This window comes from Thermobia domestica, chromosome 4, assembly GCF_964235325.1.
Source record: "Thermobia domestica chromosome 4, izTheDome1.hap1.1, whole genome shotgun sequence".
Taxonomy (NCBI): Eukaryota; Metazoa; Arthropoda; class Insecta; order Zygentoma; family Lepismatidae; genus Thermobia; species Thermobia domestica.
Window position 1 is genome coordinate 305194697 of NC_137457.1, and position 27437 is coordinate 305222133.

Consider the following 27437-nt stretch of genomic DNA (forward strand, 5'->3'; position numbering starts at 1 on the left):
AGTAAAAATAAAAAAAAAAGCTCAAAATTGTTAGTCAGTTTCAATAAGCAATCAGTTAAGCGTATCAAAAATATATTCCACATTCACTCTAATCTCTCTACTAAAACCAAAAGTGGTTGAAGTCTTCCGGTTTCAATATTAATTGAGAAAGTATCACGCCACACAAACCAAACTCCTTTGCGTGGTATACATATGAAACTTGTACTTGTTTTTATTACTGCAATTGTTTAAGTTCAGCTTTTAACCTTGGGTTCGTTTTAATTACGGTTCCCAGATGTCCTGGTTTAGCCAAGAAAGTCCCGGATCCTTTAGAAATTGTTCGAAGTTCCATAAATGTTCCACTTTGTCTCCAAAATACAATTTCATTCGTGCCTTATATATATATATACAGGGGCGGATCCAGGATATGATCAAGGGAGGGGCTAAACCATATTTTGCCGTTTTATCCAGTGTAAAGCAGGATTGAAGCCCATTTTATCCAGTGTATACCTGAGCGTCAAGGGGGGGGGGCTATAGCCCCTATAGCCCCCCCCTTGGACCCTCCACTGTATATATATATATATATATATACAGGGTGGTAGGTAAAACTTTGCGAGACGGTTAAACATGGATCGAAAAACGTCTCCTTTCAGAGTTATGAACTACCGAAAATACGAAATATTACGTTTCAAAACGCCCTGGCTTAGAAACTATAGGGCCTATCCCAAGCGGTTTAAGGAATTACACAGAAACTGGTATACGCTCTATCTAAATATCCATGTTTCAAAATTCACCGGTACCAGCGAAACGAACGCACCACTAGTATTTAAAGGGTATTCCTATACTTTAACTTCCTTTTTACAGTTCCTTTCACTGAAAACATGGATATTTAGATAGAGCACATACTAGTTCCTGTGTAATTCCTTAAACCGCTTGGGATAGGTCCTATAGTTTCTGAGTTAGGGAGTTTTGAAAAGTGATTTTTCGAATTTTCAATGGATCATAACTCTGAAAGGAGACGTTTTTCGGCCCATGTTTATTAAAACTTTTTTCTTTCATTTCATATAAGGACTCGCCCCCAAAGTTTTTCGGTGGAGTTACCTACCACCCTGTATATATTCGTGGTGGACATCGTGCTCGTGGACGTTCTCGGGGTACTCCCGTTTCCTCCCTCATTCTCATTCCACGATTCATTCCCCATCATCATTCTCTTCCTCTAATCATCTGTCTCCTTTAGCATAAAGGGAATAATCGTATGCAGTACCGCGCCGTGAGGGGACGGGTGGGTCGACGGCTCCGGGCGCCGGAGTAAGGGGGCGCAAAATTCAGGAGAAAAAAGGAAAAGTTACTTGAAATATATGTATGGAGCGCCGTTATATACTCTCGCCCCGGGCGCTGATTTTCCAAGGCATGACACTGATCATACGACGTTAATGTGAAAGATTTCGTTTCATTTTCTTTTTTCAGTTAGAAATAATTTACTTTCTCTCACTCAGTTTTCGTGAGTGTTGACCTATGATATTAAAAAATATTAAAATGTCCGGGAGAAACAGTATGTCAAGAAACACAGGTTTTCAGGAGGCAATTTTTTTTATTTACCAAGCATAAGCATGAATCACTTATACTAACAGTATCAAGACGCGATTATTCAACTTACGTTTAGAATTTACTTATACCAAGTTAACCAGAGGTGGAACATGACACATAGATCTTCTGACCAATTTCTGACTTATACTGTTTGTCCCGCGCAGTCTAGAATTAATTCTAATATTTCAAGAAGAAGTAAGTGCATAAGTAGATAATGAATAAAATGCAAATTTTAATAGGGTGTTTCATTATCTTAGCCTAGAAGTATTGAGACCCTAATATCAATAGTACACAAGAAAAAATCATTATCCGGACAGCAGTATATTGTACAAATATACGGATTCCTTATGCTTACTACGGAAATCTTTAAGGAGCATACATTATCCACATGTTACATATTTATTGCCTTTTCTCGCTTACGTGCCGCTGCAGAATGTCTTTCATCTAACAGTCTTTCGTGTATTACATACGCATATTACATTTTTTTAAATTCTGTATATAGCAGTAGATAACTAGAGCAATTATCAGCAGAATTCGTTAATGAAATCGGTTCGTTATCATCTTAACGATGACCTATATTCATCCGTGACTAAACACAATAATTCTTTAATGAAAGCGATTTTTTATTTTTATTTATTTATTTATTTATTTATTTTGCAATAGATAGTGAATTTTTAAGTTATCGTTTTGTAGTAGATAGCTAGAGCGATCATCTTGTCCGAGTTCGTTAATAAAGTTAATCCGTTAATATCTTAACGGATAACGGTGTCCATCTGTTAGTCCACGCTATACCTTAAACGAAAGTGAATTTTCAATTGTTTTTTCGCTATAGATACCCAAAGCAATGATTTCGACCGAGTTCGTTAGTGAAATCAATCTATTTACATCTTAACGGGGTAACGGCGACTTTAACGATATCAATCCATATCGCATTTTCTACTATTGAAGCAAGGGTAGTAGAAGTTACATATTTCGCTGTGAGATGGCAGCAGACATTCTCCAACGGCTGACATCTAATGGATGAAATTCAGTCACGTATTTTGTGGGCTACCGGACTTACCGGCTGTAACCTATAGTACAGGGTGGCCCAAAAGTAGGTATACAATCTCGTACTGATCAACTCATTGCTTTTTGTATCTTTTCTTATTGTTATCTATCAGGTACACTTAATTCCTTTATTGTTTGTTCTTAATGTCTTTGTACATATACTTTAAGCTCGGAACAGACAAAGCAAATAGACCCATAAACTAGAATGTTATACTTCATTAATGCATGGGTGTATACCTACTTTTGGGCCACCCTGTATTACAAGATAAAGTTATTATATTATAAACTAAATTATATTGATAATTTTATACTTTATCTGAGTGCTGTATGTATTTAGAAATGTCCACTAAATTCTTTGCACGCATCTGTCTTGCTAACTTAAGATATCTTCGATATGACAACGCAATAGAAACTATTCTCTAGTTACTACAGAAAGAATCATATCAGCATAGTCCCCTTCGCTCCACCTCCACCCACAGGGTACGAATAGGCTGCCAGTAACAACAGTTGCCTCTAGAGAAATCGGTTTCTTGGGCGTGCGCGAAGAGTAAAGGGAAATTATATGAATAATGACAAGGCATTTTGGGGATCTCTGGGAATTATCTCGGTCACCTTGAGCCTCATTCCGTAGCGGTTTGCGTTAACGCAACGAAAATTTTGTGTTTTATAGTATTTTAGGCATAGCTGTTATAAATACTTGTTTCATTATTTCTTTTTCGTAGCCAAGGCTCTCACAATCAGTGTGACCACCGCTAGTAATTTCGTACTAGATCTAGTATTTTATAATATTTTAGTGTTCTAGTACGTTCACCAACAAATCTAGTACAAATCCCCTTCTTTTTTTTTTATAAATATTGTAAAATTCTCTTAGTTTATGTAGGGTAAATCAATTATCGTACTCGGGAGATTGGACTTTCCCATCACCTTTTATTATAAAAAGATCCTCTTGAATACAGAAATATATTACAATAAGTAGTTTCCTCTAATATTTTAGGTAATCAAGTGGAAGGAACCCAATGACCTAGCGTCGTAGGGCTTTTGTAGGTGAAGTTACTCTCTTTGACCAGGCGCACAGTGCGTCGACCAATGGACAAAAATGTGAAAAGTAACAATGTTCCTCGGACTTGGAAATCGTATGGAATGAAGCACAAATGATCCACAAGACAGTAATCCCTAGCCGCAAACTGACGACACCCCGTCGCCCTACATAAGGTGTGCGCGAAGTTGCACATTAGACCGACCCGTGTCGAGATTACACTCTTGTGGGTAACAATCCGCATGCACAACTACTATATTAGAGTGGCCTGAGTCATTATCTACACAGCGCTCGCACTAGTGTTCGAGGCCAAAGCGAAGGGTGAGACTTCACGTCTCTAGTGGACAGTTATAGTCAGGGTGGAAAAAAATCATGATTTTTTTCAAAAAAATCATTTTTGTTGATTTTTTTGATTTAAATCGATTTTTTTTATTTAAATCAAATCTTTTTCTTCGTATAATACAAGTCGCGAACTGAAGAAAAAACATTAGGAATTAGCATTAAATGTTAATTATGCCATTTAAGTGAAAGTGTTGGGTTTTAATTTTGAATTAATTCCCAATCGTTAACCTATTTCAATCCCAAACAATGTTTCTTAAGCATTAAGGAAAAAGTACAGCAATGTATATCAACATGACACTTTTCTTTTCACGAAGGTTACTGATATTTGGCAGGGGCATATTTTTAAACAATTGGAACTAGCTAGCGGCACGAAATAAATATAAAGTACATAAATTTCGCCAAAAATTAACTAATTCACTCTATGACCTATGGAACCCGGAGGTTCAATGCCATGTTCACAAAAGCTCTCCTGACTTATATCCTTAGTCAACTGAATCCAGTTTCTATTTTCTATTCTTATTTCTGCGAGATCCATCTTAATATTGTCCTCCCATCTGTGCCGAGGTCTTCCTAATGGTCGTTTTCCGATTGGGCTTCCAGTTAAAACTTTGAAAGGGGTCCTACTTTCTTCCATTCTCGCTACATGTCCTGCCCACCTGAGCCTCCAAGATTTGATGACCCTAACAATGTTTGGTGAATGGTATAAATTATGCAGTTTCTCATCATGAAGTTTTCCCATTTCTCATTTCCGTTCCTTTTGGTTCCGAATATTCGTTTCAGGATTTTATTCTCAAATACTTTCAGTCTGCGTTCTTCCCTCAGCGTAAGCGACCATGTTTCACAACCATACAGCACAACAGGCATAATTATCGTTTTATATATTTTAAAGCTTCAAATTCCTCGACACAACTCGCGACGATAAAAGATTTTGAACTGAATAATAACACGAATTCCCTGCTTTTAGTCGACATTTAATTACTTCGTGAATATCGTTTTCTGATCCTATACATTAGCCGATGGCAGAACTTTCTTTGTCTTTATGCGATGAGCTTTTGTAAGTCAAAAATTTTCTGCAGGAATTCCAAAATAAAAAAAAAATAAAAAATTAAAATCAAGATCAGTTCCAGCAGAAGAAACACTTGTGATTGTTAAAAATATGCTTTATGTGACGTGAAAAACAGTTCAAATGCGAGTTGTCCGTGCATTTAAGACATCTATACATAGCAGGCACGTTTTTATACTTTTCTGTTCGCTATTTTATTTCCTCTGACAATTTTTCCTACACAGGCGCGGCAAATTTTCTGCGATCACATCGCAGATCTCGGCATGTTCTGCAATGGGGTCAAGTATCCACTTTATCAAAAGTATTATTCGATATTTTAACGCATCCAAAATTTGTCGTATTACTATCCCGAGGAACTTCTATGTATTTAGTACATAAATTTCGCCCAAAATTTTAAAATCTATTTTTTTTATATTTTTTAATTTTTTTTTTTTTTTGTTTAGGAGAGGGGATCGGACCCCTCTAAATACGCCCATATTATCTGGAAACAAACATATAGACGTGGACACAAAAGAGTTTTCATCTTAAATGTCCATGGTGATTCCCTCGTTGGAATAGAAATTTCAAAACCCTGTGTTAAAAAGAGAAGAAAGCAGGGTTCACCCGCAACCCGTTCAAACGGGATTTTCCCTGATCGTTCTCTACATAATACTCGTTTTCATACTGTGCTTACATACATTTGAGTCTCATTGTATTATGATTATTATCTTCCATAATCGAAATAACAGAAGAGAAACGGGATTTTACTTACTTTCACTTTAAATTAATTCACTTCGGAATTTGATTTAAATCAACGATTTTTATTAAAAAAATCAAGTGATTTAAATCTTGATTAAAATCGTGATTTAAATCAGACTGATTTAAATCAATCCACCCTGGTTATAGTACAGGTACGTTCTTTCCTTTACGACGAAAGTTTGGTAAACAGTTTGCTGCGGTATATTTGGAATATCTCTAAAAAGCCTAAACATGTCTTGAGATCTCTGCAGGAATACCTTCCTTTAATGATTTCCTTTGGATTCAGCAATAGTATGTGTGCAAGTGTCCGCAATAGTGACTGTAATTACTGAAATTGCATAAGAAGACACCATGAGAAACAAGGACAATTTTGAAAGATGGATAGCAACCACCAGTGCTAGTCGGAAGAAAGCGGAAATTCTGCAGGCTATTTGTATTGGTTATAAGCTTGAAGACGCCAGATAAGACGTGTACAGCAGTTTAGAGAAATTAACAAGTTATTACGTGTGACCGTGAGCAGAAAATGGCAGATGTCACACAGAGTTCGGTCGGTTTTCCTAGTTAAAAATAAAGACTGGCTCAATCGTGCGTGTTCACTTCCAAACTATGTATCAACAGTGATAACTGCTCGGTATCCCAGCAGCCTGAAGACCGATGGAGCTTGCTCTACTCGCGGTAGACTCACAAGTAAACCTTACGTTTGGGTGAATCGAGTTGCTGACTGAGACACATATGAGAAAGTAGTACTAAATGTGGTCAGTATTTCAGTGAAGTTGTAGGTGCGAAGCTCCAGGGGTTTAGGAGATACAGCTATCAGAACATCACATGGAAGTACAGAATAGTCTTCATACAGTTGGAGGTAAAAGCTCTGTAAGACCTCTTGTAACGACAAAAGGTGAATAACAAATATATGGGTATATATTAGGACTAGGGGGAAGTCATATAGTAAGGGTATACCTGACGGCGGCCATCTTGAAATCCGCCATTTGGAATTAAGGTTAAGTTTTTAAAATAGGAATAGGGTCATGTGATACATGATTTAAGGCGCAAATTTAATCAGAAGAACAATGGTCACGTTAATTTTGAGTTACGCACAATTGGTAAAAAGTTACAGGGAAATTAAATATTGTTGCAGCATATGTATTAGTCCTTTACCCCACCTTGTAAATTTTGTTTTAATGATAATAATTAAATAGAAAGCAGGTGGATAAATATTAGGTCTATGGTAAGAGTTGCCTTGATGGTGGCCATGTTCAAATCCGCCATTTTGAAGCAGACAAAAGTTTTAAACAAAACGCATAACAGTGATACCTTATTAATAGCAAATTTTACCATAACTCCAACGGTATAACCATTTTTGCTTTATCATTAACCAGCACAAAATTAAATGGATCGCTCCTTACGACTACTGCTTTGACGGAATTGTTAACGACAGATGTGTCATGTGTAACTTGATTGCCTTTGTCAGGTGTGCTCACTGTGAGCAGAGCATTTGTGCAAGTCATGTACTCTTTTCTGAACTACATATTGATTGTACTAATTGAGGACTTTTCTGGAAGAAAGACCCAAGTTCAATTATGACTCAATTATTCTTTGGTCATTTTTCCTTAAATTAGCAACTTGTTTATGAGATAACAAATGATACTTAATGATAAAGCAAAAATGTTATACCGTTGGAGTTATGGTAAAATTTGCTATTAATAAGGTATCACTGTTATGCGTTTTGTTTAAAACTTTTGTCTGCTTCAGAATGGCGGATTTGAACATGGCCACCATCAAGGCAACTCTTACCATAGACCTAATATTTATCCACCTGCTTTTTATTTAATTATTATCATTAAAACAAAATTTACAAGGTGGGGTAAAGGACTAATACATATGCTGCAACAATATTTAATTTCCCTGTAACTTTTTACCAATTGTGCGTAACTCAAAATTAACGTGACCATTGTTCTTCTGATTAAATTTGCGCCTTAAATCATGTATCACATGACCCTATTCCTATTTTAAAAACTTAACCTTAATTCCAAATGGCGGATTTCAAGATGGCCGCCGTCAGGTATACCCTTACTATATGACTTCCCCCTAGTCCTAATATATACCCATATATTTGTTATTCACCTTTTGTCGTTACAAGAGGTCTTACAGAGCTTTTACCTCCAACTGTATGAAGACTATTCTGTACTTCCATGTGATGTTCTGATAGCTGTATCTCCTAAACCCCTGGAGCTTCGCACCTACAACTTCACTGAAATACTGACCACATTTAGTACTACTTTCTCATATGTGTCTCAGTCAGCAACTCGATTCACCCAAACGTAAGGTTTACTTGTCAGTAAACAGTTTGCAGAGTGTTCAGTAAAAACAAAGAAAAAGCGCGTAGATCCTATTCTAGCGACTAAATCGACAGAGAAGCTTGCCTTTGTTGCTAAACAAGCAGCAGAGAAAGAAAATACATCAAGAAGCGACGAACAAACCAAAAGCTTATCAGTTATGCAGGCCTTATCCTTATTTGTAGATCTCTATCTTTCCGAAAGGCAATACAACACCTTGCGGTCGGTTGTCAACAGCATTCATGAAAACTGTTTTTTTAGCCTATATAGTGTTAGAAAAACAAAGAAAGAACTATTGCTCCAATCTATTACAGTTACCGAGACATCTGCACAGGTGGACCTATAAGAACTTTTGTATAAAACTGTTGAAAGTATTTCCAAATCGTTGATGTCAGAAGAGGATGTAACGACAAAATTGATCTGTAAATGGGGGTTTGATAGTAGTGAAGGTCACAATATTTTCAAGCAAAAATTTAACGATCATGATGTCAAATATACAGATCAATACATTTTTTGATTGCCTTTGTCCCTCTTCTATTGATTGATGTTATATTCGGAACAGTTCTGTGGTTTAACGATCGTCCAGGATTAACATCCTATTGTAGACCTATTAGATTTATTTTCTCTGAAGAATCACCAGTATTGGTTTTACGAGGAGAAGCTGACATGAAGACTCGCATCGAGAAGCTTGTGAACTGTACTTTGTCCCTTGGTGATTGTACATTAGATGTCGCCTTTGATTTACATTTAACAATGATAGATGGCAGCGTGTGTAACATTCTAAGTGGAACCGACGCAACTTCAAATTGTTTCGTTTGTGGTTCGAAACCAACGGAAATGAATTCAACCACAAATTGTGGTAAGGCTACAAACGAAGCTCTCTTTTCATTTGTTCTATCCCTCCTTCATTTCATGATAAGAACTTTCGAATGTTTATTACATATCGCGTACCGTCTATCCTTCAAATCGTGGCAGGTGAGGAGTCCACTAAACAAGGCAGTTTTTGAGAAAGAAGAACAGAGTATTCAAACTGAGTTTCAAGAGAAGATGGGACTGGTTGTGGATAAATCCAAACAAGGCTTTGACTCCTCAATTGATGGTAATACAGCCAGAAAGTTCTTTGCTTATCCCAAGCAGGCTTCTGAAATAACATGCATTGATGAAACCCTTATTCGAAACGTATCAGTGATTTAACGGTAGTTGCTAGTGGCCGAGTCATCGATAAAGACATGTTTAAAGTTCTTATATGTGATACCAAGGACTTATACTTATGGTTATACAAGTGGTATTACACGCCCAACAGTTTGCACAAGCTACTGGTCCATGGAGTAGATATATTACAGTCTTTTGAGTTACCCTTAGGACAGTTTTTGGAAGAAGCTTTGGAAGCTCTCCACAAAGTCTTCCGTCACACTAGGCTACATCATACAAGGAAAACGTCCCGCTCCAATACTTGTTTAAACCGGATGACGCACATGCTTACTCTATCTGATCCTATTGTCTCCTCCAAGATACAAATTTACGCAAAGAAAAGGAAGACAGATACGGATATAGAAAATTTTTCAAAACTGGTGCAGCTGATGCTGTCCAGCTCCATAATTCTGTCGCTTTTGAATTTCATAACTTAGACAGTGACTGTGATGACTGATCTGCAGATACTCTGAGACTGTTGCAACCATTTCATGCATTGCTTTTCATTATATTTTAGTGTTATGTAGCTTTGAGTCGTTTGGGTTTGTGTTTACGAGTGCCGTGAACAGTGAATTTTTAAGGTTTTTTTTGACGTTCCGGAACGAGATATTACTTTCTGTATAAGTACAGTTGTCAAGTTCAACAACTTCAAGTACGTTTGCTTCAGTCTAAATGGCCCTGTGACACAATAAACATGTGATAAAAGCTTCATTATAATTTGTTTTATTTTTGTCCACTACTCCCATATGCTCGACGCACTGTGAGGCGTCGTGAAAGGGAATGAGTTTGTGCGATTAGGTATCTCTCGCTGACCGAGCGTCGTGAGAGGGTAAGGTATTCCCAATGGCCAGGCGCCTTAGGGCTTTTGGCAGTTTGATCAACCTGGATAGATTGATGCTTCTTGAGTTGAGTTAAGTTCAGTTGAGTCTTGGCGAGTTTGGAGTGTGTGAAGTGTCGGGCACTGCTTGTGCCCCTGGCTTCTATCTGTGATGCTTCTTGGCGTTGGGCTGAGACGTATTTGTGTTGAGGAGTAGCAACTGTCGCTTACTCCATGGAGTTGGTCCTGTCAGTTCTAGTTACTGGCGTCCAGGGCCTGGAATGGGGTAGATGCGTCTTCTTGGTTCTCTGGAGCCGATCGACGAGATGAGCCAGTTTCTTGAGTTGCGCATTTCATTCCACACCCTGGCAGACTGGTGTTGTCTCAATTCTTGGAGGTAAGGGATCTCCAGATCTTCATGCAGTTGCTGCACTCGTATGTCCATGGAGTGCCCCGTGATTGCGCGGGCCACTCCGTTCTGGACCACATGTAGGTGTTTGAGGTAGGTTTTGTAGGTATGCTGCCAGGCTGGGTGAGCGTACATGAGAATTGCGCGAATACACATCTGATAGATGTGTCTTCGGGTTTCAAGGGAGAATTGTGAAGTTAGGAGAACAGATAGGAGAGCTCTGAAGCGGGTCAGTGCTTTCTTGGCTGTTGTTGTCAGGTGTTTTTCGTATGTGAGTCGTCGGTCCAGAGTGACCCCTAGGTATTTGGCTTCTTCTTGTGGCCTCAGCTATACTTCATGTAGTTAAAGTGCATGATCCCTCGGGGTGATATTCTTGGTGAAATCCACCAGTGCTGTTTTGTCCGCATTGAGCTGTATTTTCCACTCTCTGGTCCATTCTTCCAGCAACGCGAGGTGACGTCGGAGGTAGAGAGTGGCGTATCTGGGATTCTTGTGGCTCGCAAATATTGCTGTGTCAACTGCGTAGGTTGCAGTCATCGTGTTGATTGTAGTTGGTAGGTCGGCCGTGTAGACGTTCAAGAGAAGCGGCGAGATACATGAGCCCTGGGGAACTCCAGCTTCAGTGTTCCTCGCGTCTGTCATGTGACCAGCGTGAGACCCGGAAGGTTCGATTCTGTGGGTAACTTTGGAGCACTTTTATCTGGTAACTCGAAAATTTGGTGCGATGCATTTTGTGCATGAGTTCTGTGTGCCACACCCGGTCGAACGCCTTACCCACATCGAGAAAAACCCCTAGAGTGTGTCCACCTTCGTTGAATTGGTAGTTTATGTTGTCAGTGACTCGGACCAGCTGTAGTGTGATGCGTGCCCGGCCCTGATGCTTCTTGAGGCGTGCTGCTGTCTTTTATCCTAAAATGTCGACTACCTTCGGTGATCTTCGTCTTGCCGACTGTTGGCGATGGTGGGCGAACCCTCTTCGGTACTGTCGTCTGCGTTGTATTTGTTTATTGCAAACACGTGTAGTACACACATGGTTACTACAGCATGATGTGAAGACATGCGGAACCTTACAATATATTTGGGAAATAAAAAGGAAACTCATGAAAATTCATCGATTTTGTGTTGTAACTTATAGTTCATTCTATTGGGGAAAATTGGAAGTACAAAAGTGTCAAAGAACGAAGGGTTAAAACTAATAAATGACCACGGTGATCCGTTTAAACAGTAGGCCACTAAGGAGTTAAAACTCGGTTTTCTCAATAAGTTTATTTTATGATATTTCTTGTTTTCTCCCGACATCCTGTATATTATTTGTCATACTTGCGTTACTTTAGTGGTTTTACAGTGAGTTCGTGTACGACAATTAAGCAGAGGTTCCGCCAGGATTTGTCATTTGCGGGTGTAAAGTCAAAATTGGGAGGGTATTAGTGGTTTGCACGGTTTGTATCGAATTTTGACTATATAAAGTTTAAAGTTGGGGGTTCTTTCAAGAGTGTGGGAGGTTACTGCCCCACCTATAGGTGAGAGATGCCGCCGGAAACCTTCTAGTAAGATACTAATATCTTAAAATGTCAAACAGGGTGAAACTGGAACAGATAAAATTTTAGTACTTTTTCCCCAGATCTAGTACTTTCTTTCTGCATAGGTTAGTACGAAATATTTTTGCTGGGTGGTCACACTGCTCACAGTCTGAGGCTCCTTCGTTGGCCTTCATTGGCTAATCGCCTATTTCAGCGTTCTTTATTACTCGGAGAGCTTCTGTTTGCTCTAGTGAGTAGAGTTACCACCTATCCAAAGCAAAATGTAGGGATACTTCATGGAACAAATGAAGATAGAAATGTACGATCGTTTTTCCGTAATATTAATAATATAAACCTTTCTAATGAAGAGAAAATCATATTTATCTGCTTGCTGAAAGGAAAGTGTGTTGTAATTTATTTTTCTTATTTTGAGACTGTTTAATAAAGTGGAAACTAAACTCCAATAATAATAATAATAATAATAATAATAATAATAATAATAATAATAATAATAATAATAATAATAATAATAATAATAATAATAATAATAATAATAATAGTCTAGAGGCCTCGGGCTATAAAAGATATATGGCCCCTGCTGACTTCACCTAATAAATTTCTGTGAAAACGCAATAGGGAAGTTAGAGCTGCTTGGTGGCTAAGCGGTTAGCGTGCGCGCCTTTAGCGCGGGAGATCCGGGTTCGATTCCCGGCGGGAGCTCATGTGGTTCGGATTTTACGTTAATCAGTAGGTCCACGTCTCATATGGCCTCGCTGCTAAAAAGGGGCGTTAAACTCAAAATCAATAGGGAAGTTAAAGCAATATGTTTTAAATTTTTTGTAATACTTTATTTTATGATTATGATTGTTGAGTTGAGTTGATTTTAGTTTAGCGTCCCTTTCAGCAGCGAGGCTATATGAGACGTGGACCTACTGATTAACGTGGAATCCGAACCACATGAGCTCCCGCCGGGAATCGAACCCGGGTCTCCCACGCCTGATTATGATTGTATCTTCATGATTCTTTTTAGATAGCCAGTTGAGATTTTGATCAGAGTGGAGGCCCCTATCCACCTGGAAGCCCTGGGGCTATAGCCTCCTTAAGCCCTGGTGGTAGTCCAAGCCATCAAACCAGTATACGCCACTGACGAAATTTGAAACTTTTTAGTGCGTGATCTTTTTCATTGTCTGTCGGAGTATGTGTCTTATGATATAATATTTACTTACTGACAAAACACCGCACCCTGTTGATCCTTGTACAGCGTATGAAGTCCAATGCTTGGAGAAACCTAACATCTTTGGCAAGTTGTGTTGTTTTGGTTAGAATCCACATCACTTCTGGAACACAGGACAGCACATCCATCAAAACATCCCACCAGCCTTTAGGTTCTTCACTTCTCCTTTCTCTGACTGAAGCCATAGTTATGTGCATCGCCGAGAAGATAAGATCCAACAAAATAAATGCAAAAGTAGCATAGTTAATCAGCTCTTGGTAGTCGACCTCACTACGAAAGCACAATCTATATACAGATAAGCAATATGAGGCAATGGAAAGCCCCAGTATAACGAACATCCATGCGAAATTGAAAGGTAAAAAGACAATACATTCCAAACAGAAATCCCAGGACGCAATAACTTTATATTCTTCTTCTTGTTTCTCATCTGTTTGAGCTGTATTTAAACTGGCCAAGAAAGATTTTCTCCCAAGTGCTCTGCGTCTGGATTTACCTGTAAAGATTTTATATCTATATATCTATATCTTTAACCATATCTATCTATATCTATAGATATGAGGGCCGTCCAGAAATTAAAGAACGATTACACATCGCGCGCGGCGCAGACCCCATCCCGTATTTCGATCGCGTACTCGGCAGTTAGCTCCTTCCTTTACCTCACAAGTAAGGGACCATATGGTTGTCGCGCAAATCAGATGCAGACATACGCCATCTGATTGGGCATGGAAAGATATGGAGAACACAGAAACTTAAGGTGCTAAGGGCCGTAGGGAGCGGAGCGAGGAAGTAGGAAACATTGAATGTCGGCAAAATTGAAGAAAGTCAGGAATGACAGGAAAAGTGTAATTTCTTGCAAACAGGGAAAGAAAGTCAACCAAAAGAACGAAACTAAACATAACAAGAGCATCAAGGACGAAGAAAGATCATAATCAGGATTGCCATCATGACCGCAGTGTTGCCAGCGCTGCTTAACATTGATATGGAAGGTATAGCACAGTATAGCAATTCATGCACAAGGAAAAATATTAGTAACACAAAAGACAATTGAAAAGACTGTACACGTGCGTAAAAAGGTTTAACGATAGTCGCGAGTGAATAATGTACATGAGGGAGGACAAATATAGACATGAAAGTGAAGGGGGTACACATGATAACACAGAAACGAGAGTGTTTGGGAGCATCGTTCCATGATGATGATGATGGTCGCTGAATTCCCCAATGTGAAAGCATATGCAAGCAGAGCAGCGAATCTGACCAAACGGGATTTACAAATCTTCTTGGAAGAAGGTTTGTGGCCGGACCTTCAGCGTAAGGATCGTGTTTTGCTTTTGGTTGACTCCTGGACTCCAAACAAGGATGACACTCTTTACAACATGACAGTTCCCGACGGTGTTCAGTTCTACAAAATGCTGATTCCTCCGAAATGTACAGGCCTTATACAACCTGCTGATATGTTCTTCTTTCGTCCATTCAAAAACATGGTGAAGTTCATCACAGATACGTTAGTGTTCTCCAGTATTAATGTGTGGCAACGTGAGAACTTACCAGTTTTCCTCTAGGCGATTCCAAAAGATGATACGCTTTGCGTTTTTCAAATGTGGCTACTCCAATGAACATCCTGGACAGTTTGAAACACCTTCTGCATATTGATTTGAAAAAGGACTCACAGAAGAATGCTGCAGAGACGCGTGTGACGAGCTTTTTTTCATCCGCTGTGTTCACTGCGAGAAATTTTTGTGTGTTGACCACGCATTCATTCGTGATCTTCACGTCAACGGCAATTAAACTACAAATGGTGCGTACTGTTCTCTACTTTCCTCCTTTTGTATTCACGCGGGTGCAATATTCACCCACGACTACGTTAAACCTTTTTACGCACGTGTACAGAGTCTTTTCAATTGTCTTTTGTGTTACTAATATTTTTCCTTGTGCATGAATTGCTATACTGTGCTATATCTTCCATATCAATGTTATGCAGCGTTGGCAACACCGCGGTGCGGATGGCAACCCTGATTATGATCTTTCTTCGTTCATGATGCCCTTGTTATGTTTAGTTTTGTTTTTTTGGTTGACTTTCTTTCCCTGTTTGCTCGAAATTAATTTTTCCCATCATTCCTGACTTTCTTCAATTTTGCCGACATTCAATGTTTCCTCTTTCCTCGCTCCGCTTCCTATGGCCCTTAGCACCTTAAATTTCTGTGTTCTCCATATCTTTTCATGCTCAATCAGATGGCGTATGTCTGCATCTGATTTGCGCGACAACCTTATGGTCCCTTACTTGTCAGTGTGAGCCGTGTATCAATGCTGTGCTACTTGTTTTTGCAGCGATTCAAAATGGCGGCGCCAATACGAAAATCTCGCCAAATGTGAAGTACGGAGTGTACTTCGTTTTCTGAACGCGCAAAAAGTTAAGCCTATTGAAATTTATAGGCAAGTAAAGAATGTTCCTGGTGATAGTGCAATGAACGAGTCGTCAGTGAGGAAATAGTGCAATTATGTTTAATCAAGAAAGGACTAGCGTGCATGATGATCAGAGTGGAAGGCCATCACTTGTTAGTGAACTAAAGGACAAGTACGAAGAACAAATTCAGGAAAACCGACGTTTCACTTTGAGCACGTTATACATCTCTTTTTCCACAAATTTCACAATCACTCCTACATGAAGTAGTGACAATACACCTTGGTTTACAAGAAAATGTGTGCTCGGTGGGTGCCAAATCTTTGGTAGCCGATAACATCGCCATTGAAAAACTGGTCCAACGTTATAATAACTGTCTTGACAACTATGGTGATTACATAGAAAAGTAGAAGTAAGGTATTGTGGCTTTGTGAATAAAGTTTTGTGCTGATATCTTTTGTTTTCATTTAACCATGCTAATACGTTCCTTACTTTCTGGACGACTCTCGTATATCTATACTGGCTTATGCTTCACAAAGAAGGAGCAAATTTAAAATATTTATTTCTAATAAATGACAAACGATACAGACACATAGTAATCCCTGTTTAAAGTTTTAAACCCCTACCATTCAATTGTGAAATTGACCCATTCAATGTCTACAGCGGTGTTGTCCCGGTGTGCTGCCCACAGTTGAAGCTGCCCATGCATTACCGGGGGGTACAAGATGAGCAGCCAAAAACTACCCCCCAATAAATCATATTGACATCCGCTTTTATTCTTTCCTTCTTGTGGAACCAGATATATTACCAAAAGGATACCGTCTTTTAAGTTGGTTTCAGGGTTGCCAGTAATATAAAGGTACGAGTAAGGGACAGGGTGTTCATTCAGCGAGTTCAAGTAGTGCTTATACACAAAGATTACCCCCCAATAAATTATTTTGACAAACACATGTAGTAGCTCTTTCTTCTAAAAGGAGATGACTTTCACCAACAGGTGCCGTCTATGAATACCAGTTTTAAAGAAAACCGAAGATTGACAATAAAGCAGGAGGAAAGGATAAGGAGGAAGTTTAGTTCTCCCTACCTGCTCACGCGGTCATCGGGTCTCTAGTTGGCGTCAAAAGACATAAACAAAGCTCTTTATTCGATTCACAGCCACACCCCTAAATTCTTCGACCTTTTTAGCCAATACGATTCCAGTGTCTAATGTCAAACTCTAATCAACTCCACGTGGAGTAACACTTCTTTGAGAAACTTTTGTGTATCCGTCTGTAATGAGTAACGTAAGTTACGAGGAGCAAAAGCCAACGAAGAGAATTATGAAAGTCAGCTCAAATAATTGTCATATTTCTTACCTGCTGCAATACTTACAGATTCATTGAAGCTATTATGTCTATTCCTTCTTGCGTTTCATGTTAATTTTGTCTGATTTTAAAGTAGGAAATTTTCCATAATATTATTGTAAATATATATTTGTTTTGTGGTTTTCTTTGTTTTGTTTCATTTTCAAAGCGTGTTATTTTTTAAAACATTTTTTTTACTGAGAGTTACTTTTTTAAAAAAAAAAAATCCGACTTTAAAAAGTCAGTTATTATACAAGAATAGCTATTATTTATTACTTTATTTATCGTACTGTTTATTAATTTTTCTTTGTTTCTCTGCCTGCATTATGTTTTAAATAAATATTTTAGTAATGCTTATAAGAAAAAGAGACAAATGATTGGATAATGAACCAATTAGTTAAAATAGATACACATATTTTCCCAAGTTGTAGTTCATAAAATTACCTGTATGCTTATTCGAAGTGACTGCAAATTGCAATTTCACTTTGAAATAAGTATAATAGGCTATCTGATTCTCGTTTTATTGGGTTGGATTAGATATCTGAGTTTAGTGTCCCGTTCAGCAGCAAGGCTGTATGAGACATGGATCTACAGCTTAACGTGGGATCCGGACCACATGAATTCCCGCTGAGAATCGAACCTGGGCCTCCCACCCCAAAGGCGCGTATGCTATACACACGAGGGAGTTTTTTCTAGTCTGCTATACACTAACACACATACATATTATATATATATATATATATATATATATATATATATATATATATATATATATATATATATATATGTGTGTGTGTGTGTGTGTGTGTTATGTATCCACATAATTAAAACAATACACAACTAGATAGATAGGTATGCAGAGAAGAAATATCCTGGCGATACAAGTAGTTGATGGAGAAATCATAACAAATTCCTTCAAATTGGAAGCATTTCATATGTCAATGGAATGAAAAAAAAAATCACTGATAGTGATCCGTCTTTGAAAAAGACGAAATTCGCTGGGTTTAGTTATGACCCTTAAGCTCCTATTCTACAACTGCTTCAACTTCAAAAATGTTATTATTCCCCTTGTTTACCTTCATTTTCAACGAATTTAAATAGTTGGTTACTGAATTCTGTATGTCTGTGTGTCTGATATCTGCATTTTTTTTTCCAATTTTGAGTCGTCCATTCCATAGAGCATCAAAAAATACCTCAAAGAAGTGATGACATTTTTTGCGTCACTCTTACCGTTTACAAGATATTGGAAGAAGTTCCGATTTCGGTAGATTTAAGGAGCCATATCTCGGGAACCTTAAATGATAGTGAGATAATATTGGTGTTGATCAATAGCTAAGAGAATGGTGAACATTTTGGTACCAAATAATAACCGATGGCCACTGTTATATCTGCATTTTCAGTATATATACGGTGATAAAAATGTGACAGCTCTATATAGCTAATTCAATAGATGCCCTAATACGCAGGTTCCAAATATGTAAGTGTATATCTATCGAATTTAAACAAATAAATTTATTATTAAATTTCATATAAATTTCGGAAAAAAAATAATTCGTTCTAAGTTAGTTCTGGCAATACTCTTTGAGCATTCTCGACTGGTTAATGTTCCTGCGCAAACAGTAACTTGCATGTCTCTTCGCTACTCTCATTTTCATATTTTCATTCTCACCATCGTGGTTAATCTGATTGAGTAAAAAATTATGATTAACTAAGCAAATTCATCACCATCGCAATGCCGAACACGTATTTCAAATTGGACCGGTTCCGATTTTGAAAACGCTCCTCCGTACACTATAAGATATTATTACACCCTACCTTGTATATCACATCGTTATTAAAAAATCATATAATACATTTTTTTAAATAATAAGTTAAAACTTGCAATCACTCTTATTGAAACGTTCGAATTGCAAGCGGAGCGAGTAAAAAAAAATTTTTTTTAATCTATTTTTTTTTTGCAAACTGATAAACATATTGATTTAATAGGACACCAATAAGTTTTTGGAATGACTCGTCATTTACTCATTTCCAGCGCTTTTTCTTTCTTGCTTGTTCGTCGTCCCTTACTATCTGCGCCCGGTGCGACCGCTCTTCTTGCCCCCCTCTTTAGCTACGGCTCTGACAATGTACGAACTGCTTTATATATATATATATTTGAGTTTTCAAAATAGCAGGATATTGAAGAATTTATTTCGTGTTTTCATAATTACTAACAAATTTCAGTGAAAATATATATCCTATATCCTAGCACAATGGTGAGCAAATTTTTGTGAGTCCAAAGAGAAAACTTTAGGTGGGTATATATATATATATATATATATATATATATATATATATATATATATATATATATATATATATATATATATATATATATATATATATATATATATATATATATATATATAAGGAACTTCTTGTAATAGTAAAACAATGTTATTAAACTCTGAAAGATTATGAACTAGATGGTGAATACATGAACATCCGAACCAAATAGAATATACTTACATTATTAATATTTATTTATAATAATTAAGGGTAAAAGTGAGGGGAAACGCGGGGAGATACCGTCCTTCGACCTTGAAAAAATATGCACGGCGTCCCTCCAGTTCCTAAAATTACAATGGGCAAAGATAGGCAAGGGGACGGCGCGACCTCATGCCGCTATCTACCATACCCCTACCTTTTCAGATCCGCTTTTACCCGTAATAACAATTAATACGATTATCAATAACACGCATGCTAAGATAATTTTATAATTAATGTCACGTATTTATGTATTGTTATAACGTATTAAATAATCTTAGTGAGTGCCTCATCATTACAAAACATTCATCCTCTGAAACACTCATCGCAGGTTTGACAACAGCGCGCTGATCACTAATTGGTTGCCAAAAGTTAGTTTAGCTGGCTCACTGTATGGTAACTAACTACAGTGAATATAAGTGTTGTCTACTGTAGGGATATGTATCTTTAACTTAGAAATATTTAGACATTTCTGGTAACCGTAGGGACATATGGACGGAATTTTATAAATTGGTGCGGAAGATAGGGATTTAAATAAAAACTTTGTGAGTGAAAATAAAATGCAATTAATCCTAATATTGGTAATAGTAATTGTTCAAGGTCACAGTGTTTTATACTAGAGATGGAGTGGGTCATTGGGTCGTGGGTCAAGAGCATGTGACCTACTGAGACCCACCACCCATCATGACCCACTGCAACCCACCACTCACCATGGCTCACTCTGATCCACCGACTCTCTGCATTATAGACAGCATCTTCTGAATACTGGTGAATTTGTCTACGTTTTACTTGCATGGCTTTCATTTCCTTTCCTTTTTCATTTGTTTCTGTTTACTTACTTGAAATGAGTATATTTAAGTGAAAAAAGAACTTCAGGCATTTTTGGATATTGATATTTGTAATCGTAATAAAAGCAATAGGACTTATACTACTACTTGGCTTTTGAGAAACAGCGTGTGAGCTTTTAGAGGAGCTAAATACTGGAAATAATAATTTTTGAATTACTGTAATATATAAATTATTATAATAAAAATTTGAATGTAATTATGTGTGCTTAATCATCACGGCCAAATTGAAAAGTCAAATAAAATGAGTTTTGGCTTAGGTCTTAATCCAAACTGGGATGGTATAACATAGCTTTTATTATAAAACATATCCTAAGGGGGTAGTGGGGATCCGATTTTTTGCGCAAAAAAAATGAGTATCTGCTACGGATGGGCACGGGAGAGTTTTCTTTGAAACTCGACTCGACTCGAAACAGACATTTTTCAGCTCGACTCGAAAATTTCGTGCAACTCGATTCGAATTTGGGCTGTTTCGAGTCGAGTCGAGTCAAAATGAGCCAATTCGAGCTAAACCCTGTGTGTAGTTCAGAGTTGGCGTGGGTCAATGAAAACTTGACCCGCGACCCACTGACCCACTACCCACCGTGACCCACGACCCACTGACCTACCACACACCATGACCCACTCTGACCCACGACCCACCGTGACCCACCACCCACCGTGACCCACCACCCACGGTGACCCACTCTGACCCACCACCCACCGTGACCCACCACCCACCATGAACCACTGTCATCCACTGTGACCTACTCAGACTCACCAAAATCCATCATCATTAACTCTGAACACGATCCACGGCCTCTTCTGAACTGACTAAAGAGTTTACACTTGTAATAAAACAAGACTGTGAAATTGTCACTAATCGGAGTTTGAATTTCTAGTCAATCGCTCAATAACGGTGGATCTGACCTTTACGATATAAAATGGTAAAGTGTTTGTCAGTGAGGAAATTGAAACAGTTCGAGGTAGGGGGAAATTAGTGTGTGCCTAAAATATACTTGTATTAAGAGAGTATTCTTGCAAGTGTTAATTTCTGAACGCATTCCACAAGAAACTTTTATTCTCAGGGAAATACCCCTGTACAATATGGAAAAGGTTATGGTTTCTCAGTTCATAGTATTTTTCTCACAAAAGACCTGAAAAACCAGTTGTTCATACGGTATAAAGGTGCTCGGGTACCCTATGTGAGAGCATTTCCATAAAGTATGCTCATAATTGTAATTTGTGTAATCACTAAAACACCACGTTAAATTTAAGTTACAAATATGCATAATTGCAATTATTATGAACATTTATTCAAAGTAGTTTACCTAAAGCAAAGAAGAGACTTACTAAAAATTAGGTACAAAGTTGAATAACACAAATAAGCCATTAGTAATACAAGTATACATTTTCCGAAACTCGTAATTTTCCACCTTAAAACAAATCTGAAATCGGATTTATTTCCTGTTGGTAACTTTTTGGTGGTAAATCATCCGCAGTGGAATGATGTCCATCCTTCAGCCAAGAAATAACTAGCTCGTCTACTTTGAGCATGTCTAGCGGTGGGCCATTAACAATGATGAGCAACAAGTTAGACAATGTTTGAGCACTTAGTCTATTTCTAATATCAGTCGTCCGTAAATTCATAAGGGGAAATCCCCGTTCGCACTCTGTCGTGGAAATTGATAATACTTCTACCCGATTTCTGCAACTTCTCATCGACAATCTAGTTGTTAGACTTAAGTCTGATAACGATTTTTCTCGGTCAGTTTTGAAATACTCAGAAAGAAGTATCATCTCTCTATCACCATACAAAATCTTTTCCATATCGACCATGTCAGTTGGCAATGTCGACTCATGGAGAACAGAAACTTCATCTACCACACCTTCGATAGGGAATCTTGTGCATAAATGATCAATTATAGCTTGATGATTTATTATTTGTTTATAAATTTAATTTTTGTAATTACACATGAAGGCTTGATGCCATTACCAAGTTTCCTCTCCCCTCTAGAAAACGAAAGGGAACGAGGTTCCTGGAAAGTGTTCAGAGGTGAATGGGAATTTCCCTCCTTCTTCCCCTTCAATTACCACACTGCTGTTTGCCATGGGCCAAATTACGATGAATTTCAATTAAATTATCATAATATAATTATTTCTTTGTTGAATTATCGATACTTTTCAGTGGAAAAAAGGATGAAATTTCAAAGTTCCAAATCAAAGGAAGTAGACCAACGTAAAGGGGAAAAAGGTGTAAAATTTTCCATACAATTATGCGTACAATCCAAACCTCAAATTTCCGTGTAATTAAGCTTACAGTACAAATTTTATGCCTATTTTTCTCACAACTTTATGGGTTGATTGCCCTGTGCTGTAAGTGCTCCATATAATAAACATCAGCTTCAGCAATTATTATAGCAGAAAACAATGGATATATGAAGCCAAGCACTGTATTTTTTGTTTCTGATTTTTTTTCTTAAATAACATCGATCGTTTTCGATCATTTTTACAAACCAACTCACTACCAATTTTCCATATATAAAAAGTCCCCCCCCCTACATAAAGGAGAATTAAAAAAATGCTAGAACACATTCTGTTTATTTTTAATAAAGAATTAATACACTGAATTTCAGCTCCATAAGTTTAACGGTTTGCGAGATACTCATTTTTTTTCGCAAAAATTCGGATCCTCACTACCTCCTTAGGATATTATGCATTATAATAAAAGCAATATAATATCCCAATTTGGATTAAGGCCTAACTATATACCAAAAGTAATTTCATTTGACTTTGCAATTTGACCATAATGATTAGGCACGTATAGTTACATTCAATTTTTTTTTTATATAATAATCTATATATTACAGTGATTCAGAAATGTATTTTTTCCAGTAGTTAGCTCTAAAAACTCACAGGTCTCGAAAGCCAAGTTGTAGTGTAAGTCCTATTGCTATTATTACTATTAAAAATATCAATATCCAAAAATGCCTGAAGTTCTTTTTTTACTTGGTTAGATATACTCACCTCAGGTAAGTAAACAGAAACAAGTGGAAAAGGAAGGGAAATGAAGGTCTTGAAATTAAAACGGAGACAAATTTACCAGTCTTCAGAAGATACTCTCTACAATGCAGTGAGCAGAGAGGGTCGGTAGATCATACTGAGTCGGTGGGTCGCAGTGGGTCACGGTGGGTGGTGGGTCGCAGTGGGTCACCGTGGGTGCTGGGCCACAGTGGGTCACGGTGGCTGGGGGTCACAGTGGGTCATGGTGGGTGGTGGGTCGCAGTGGGTGACGGTGGGTGGTGGGTCACAGTGGGTCACATGCTGTTGACCCGCGACCCACTGACCCACTCAGAAAACTTGACCCATTTGACCCACCGACCCACTCCATCTCTGGTGTAGTTCCAAGTACTCTTTTCAAGTATCCTACAGAGACAAAATAATTATCAATTATTATACTCCTACTACTACTTCTTATATTATTATTATTATTATTATTATTATTATTATTATTATTATTATCAGAACAATACCGTGTAAAACCATGAAAGGTAGGCGGTTTGTATCTGAATAATGAAAACTATTTGACTGTAGATCTCGGTCTTCGAAAAGTCTTCAGGAGGCAAAAACATCGGTCACGAGGTTCTGGGTTTGAGTTCCGGAGGAATAAGTATTCGGACTCGAGCGAAAAGTTGTTAAAAGTTATACGGCGCCGGCCAAAGATGTTCAATACTGCTCGGCCTGGGTTTATGGTTGTCAACAGCTCGAACGGCTCGGCTCACAGCTCATTCATATCGAGCCGAACCGAGAAGTGACCTGAGCCAACAGCTCACCTAAATGAGCAGGCTCGAGCCGATGGCTCAACCAAGCCGAACCAAACCGAGCTGATTGATCACTCAACCGAGCCAGTTCGAGCCATCGACTCATTTGACCTGAGTCGAACCAAGAAGATGGACTCGTTTCAACGGAGCTAGCTAGAGCCGAGTCGGTGGCTCATCTCAACCTAGCTGGCTCGAACCATCGGCTCAGTCGATGGCTTGTCCCTACCGAGTCGATGGCTAATCACAATCGAGCCGGAGCGAGCAACTCGCTCAGTTGAACCGAGCCGAGTTGGTTGACATCACTACCCGGATTGAGCTTTTGTTTGGGCTCAAACATTAGACCGTGCAGGTCTCAGCCTTGATGGTAAGAACTACATACTTATATTGGTGGTCATGACATTTGAGGCAGTCTCGTTATTAAAATCTATTGCCTCGTTATCAAGATGAGACGAGACGCACTAAAAGTTCCCCACAAGAGGCACTAAAAGTACGAGACGAGCTGCGTCCCTGTCGTGAACAACATTAAAAGTATTCCGTATTACTGTTTACATTCCTCATGACTTTCGTTTTCCAGGCTAATCTGGCGATGATTTCAAAACGAGTTAAAACGAGCTGAACGAGCAAGCCATTTATCAAACTCGACTCGACTCGAAACTCGACCTCAAAACAGTGACTCGACTCAAGAAAATTGAATTTGACTCGACTCGAAACTCAAGTCGAGTTGAGTTATAGCTCGACTCGTGCCCATCCTTAAGTATCTCGCAAGTCCTTAAACTTACGAAGCTGAAATTCAGTGTGTTAACTCTTTATTGAAAATGAACAGAACGTGTCCTAGCATTTTTAAAAATTCTCCTTTATGGGGGGGGGGTCTTTCTGTATATGGAAAAAGGATAGTGGGTTGGTTTGTAAAAATAATCGAAAATGATCGATATTAGTTGAGAACAATTCAGAACAATTCAGAAACAATTATTAATTAATTGAGAAACAAAAAATAGTGCTTCGCTTCATATATCCATTGCTTCTTATTATTGTTGAATCCTATGTTTATTATATGGAGCGCTTAGACCACAGGGGGCAATCAACCCATAAAGTTATGAGAAAAATAGACACAAAATTTGTACTGTAAGCTTGATTACACGGAAATTTTAAGTTTGGACTGTACGCGTAACTATATGGAAAATTTTACACTTTTTCCCCTTTACGTTAGTGTACTTACCTTGATTTCAGACTCAAATTTCATCCTTTTTCCATTGAAAAGTATCAATAATTCAACAAGGAAATGTTAATTTACTACAATGATAATTTAATTGAAATTTAATTTAGACCATGACAAACACTACCATTTTATATCAAAAAGGTCAAATCCACCGATATTTTAACAGAACGGTGCTTGAGCGATTGATCATAGAAATACAAACTCCGATTAGTCAGAATTTCACAGCCTGGTTTTATTACAAGTGTAAACACTTTAGAGGCCATGGATCATGTGTCAGACTTGATAACGATGGGTTTTGGTGGGTCAGAGTGGGTCACAGTGAGTGAGTGGATTATGATTGGTGGTGCGTCGGAGTGTGTCATAGTGGGTGATGGGTCAGAGTGAGTCATGGTGGGTTGTGGGTCACGATGGGTAATGGGTCAGTGGGTCGTGGGTCAAGATTTCATTGACCGACGGCATCTCTGCCCATTAGTACCTCTGGGGTAGTAGGAAGGAATTGACATGTGAAATTAATCAAAAACGATCAATATTAGTGTAGAATCCATAGTTATCGATATCGCAGAAATTAACAATTACAATCCTGATACTGTTAAAAAATGAAATGAAATCTTTCAGTTTTACGTCCTACGGTTATGCCGGGTAGGCTAAATGAGACGGTGATGATAAGAAATTAATACAATGATGGAATGAATAAAGTGGGAGGAAACGGAATAACCCCAAGAAATCCCACGAACATGGTGTTTTCCACCCCAAAGCCCATTTAGTGAGAGCTGGGATCGAACCAGGGACCTCTCGCACCAGAGGTGAACAATCTACCACTGAGCCTTCGTGCCCTGATAGCGTTAAACTCCAAACTCAGCCCCCACAGGTATGAGGTTGACAAGATTGAAAAATGAAATGTCTGAAATGATTGAGATTAGTGTCGAATCTATAGTTTGTAATCGTCAAGCTATTAGATTACAATAGCAATGGCATTTAAACAGAAGTTTAGGCATAAACGGCATGTCAGCTGCATTGAGAATTTACAAGGGCAGCACTGAAGGCGTTGGTCGCACAACTATAAATATTTTGATGTACGTGTATGAATTTATATTCCAGCGAACTTCTGGAGCTATTTTAACGAAACTTTCATATGAATTTCAATATTAAAAGAAATAATTAAAAAAGATAAAACTGTGGAAGTAAGTAAGATACTTCAATGGATGGGAGTTTGGTGGAATGGCATGTAAAAATAATGCATAAAGACTGATATTAGTATGCTATCCATAGTTTTCTGGGTCGCTGAAATGAATAGTGACGCTCCCAAGGACGTTTAAGCCCAAGTTCATCCCATCAGCAGAGAATTACAGAGGGAGGGGGTGAAAAATAAAATATTAAAAAATACTTAATTTTTGTCTAATTCGTAATTTTCGAGGTCAGGAAAACGTCTGATTCATTTTTAAAGGTAGGTAGTATTCACAAGCAGGGTGTTTTATTCATATCAATTTGATTAAAGGAGTATTTAGGGAGGTTAGGGTTTTTCAATATTTATGTCAAAAGTAGAGTATTTTCTGCATACTTTTATTAAACTTGCATTGAAATAAATATTCTAAGGGGAAGGATATTCGAATACTTCTCGTAAACCTACATATATTATATAACGTGCGCGCGTTAGTAAAATCTGTTGAGTGTATAAAACTATTAGCCGTCTTTCGGAGTGAAGATTAAAGAAAATTATCTCAACAATTATAATAGAACTCAGAAAACGACATACGTAAAATAAAACTTTCCAATTGAAAATTAACTCTTGATAATATGGAACCAAGGAAAAGTCGAATTTCCAATCTTTTATTGCAAAAAGAAATGTAACTCCACGTTCGAAATTGAAACAATGACACACCGTGGGTAAAGTTATGGGCATTTCTTTTATCTAAGACTGTCCATGTAGAAACTATACAGTTACATGATCGACCTACAGTGACAACAGAGTGGTATGTTACTTATTACCTTCCGAGTCTCTTTGAAGCTTGGAGA

The 27437-nt window shown here is 38.0% G+C and overlaps 1 protein-coding gene across 2 annotated transcripts in view; it reads right to left on the reverse strand.

The window, feature by feature from the left end:
- Positions 1 to 27437, reverse strand: part of LOC145684271 (uncharacterized) — a 323824-nt gene that overhangs the window by 281183 nt on the left and 15204 nt on the right. For both annotated transcript variants that reach the window (XM_081756414.1, XM_081756415.1), the window contains exon 2: positions 13289 to 13789. In XM_081756414.1, coding sequence (XP_081612540.1) covers positions 13289 to 13789 — 501 coding nt within the window. The remainder of the gene's footprint in view (positions 1 to 13288; positions 13790 to 27437) is intronic.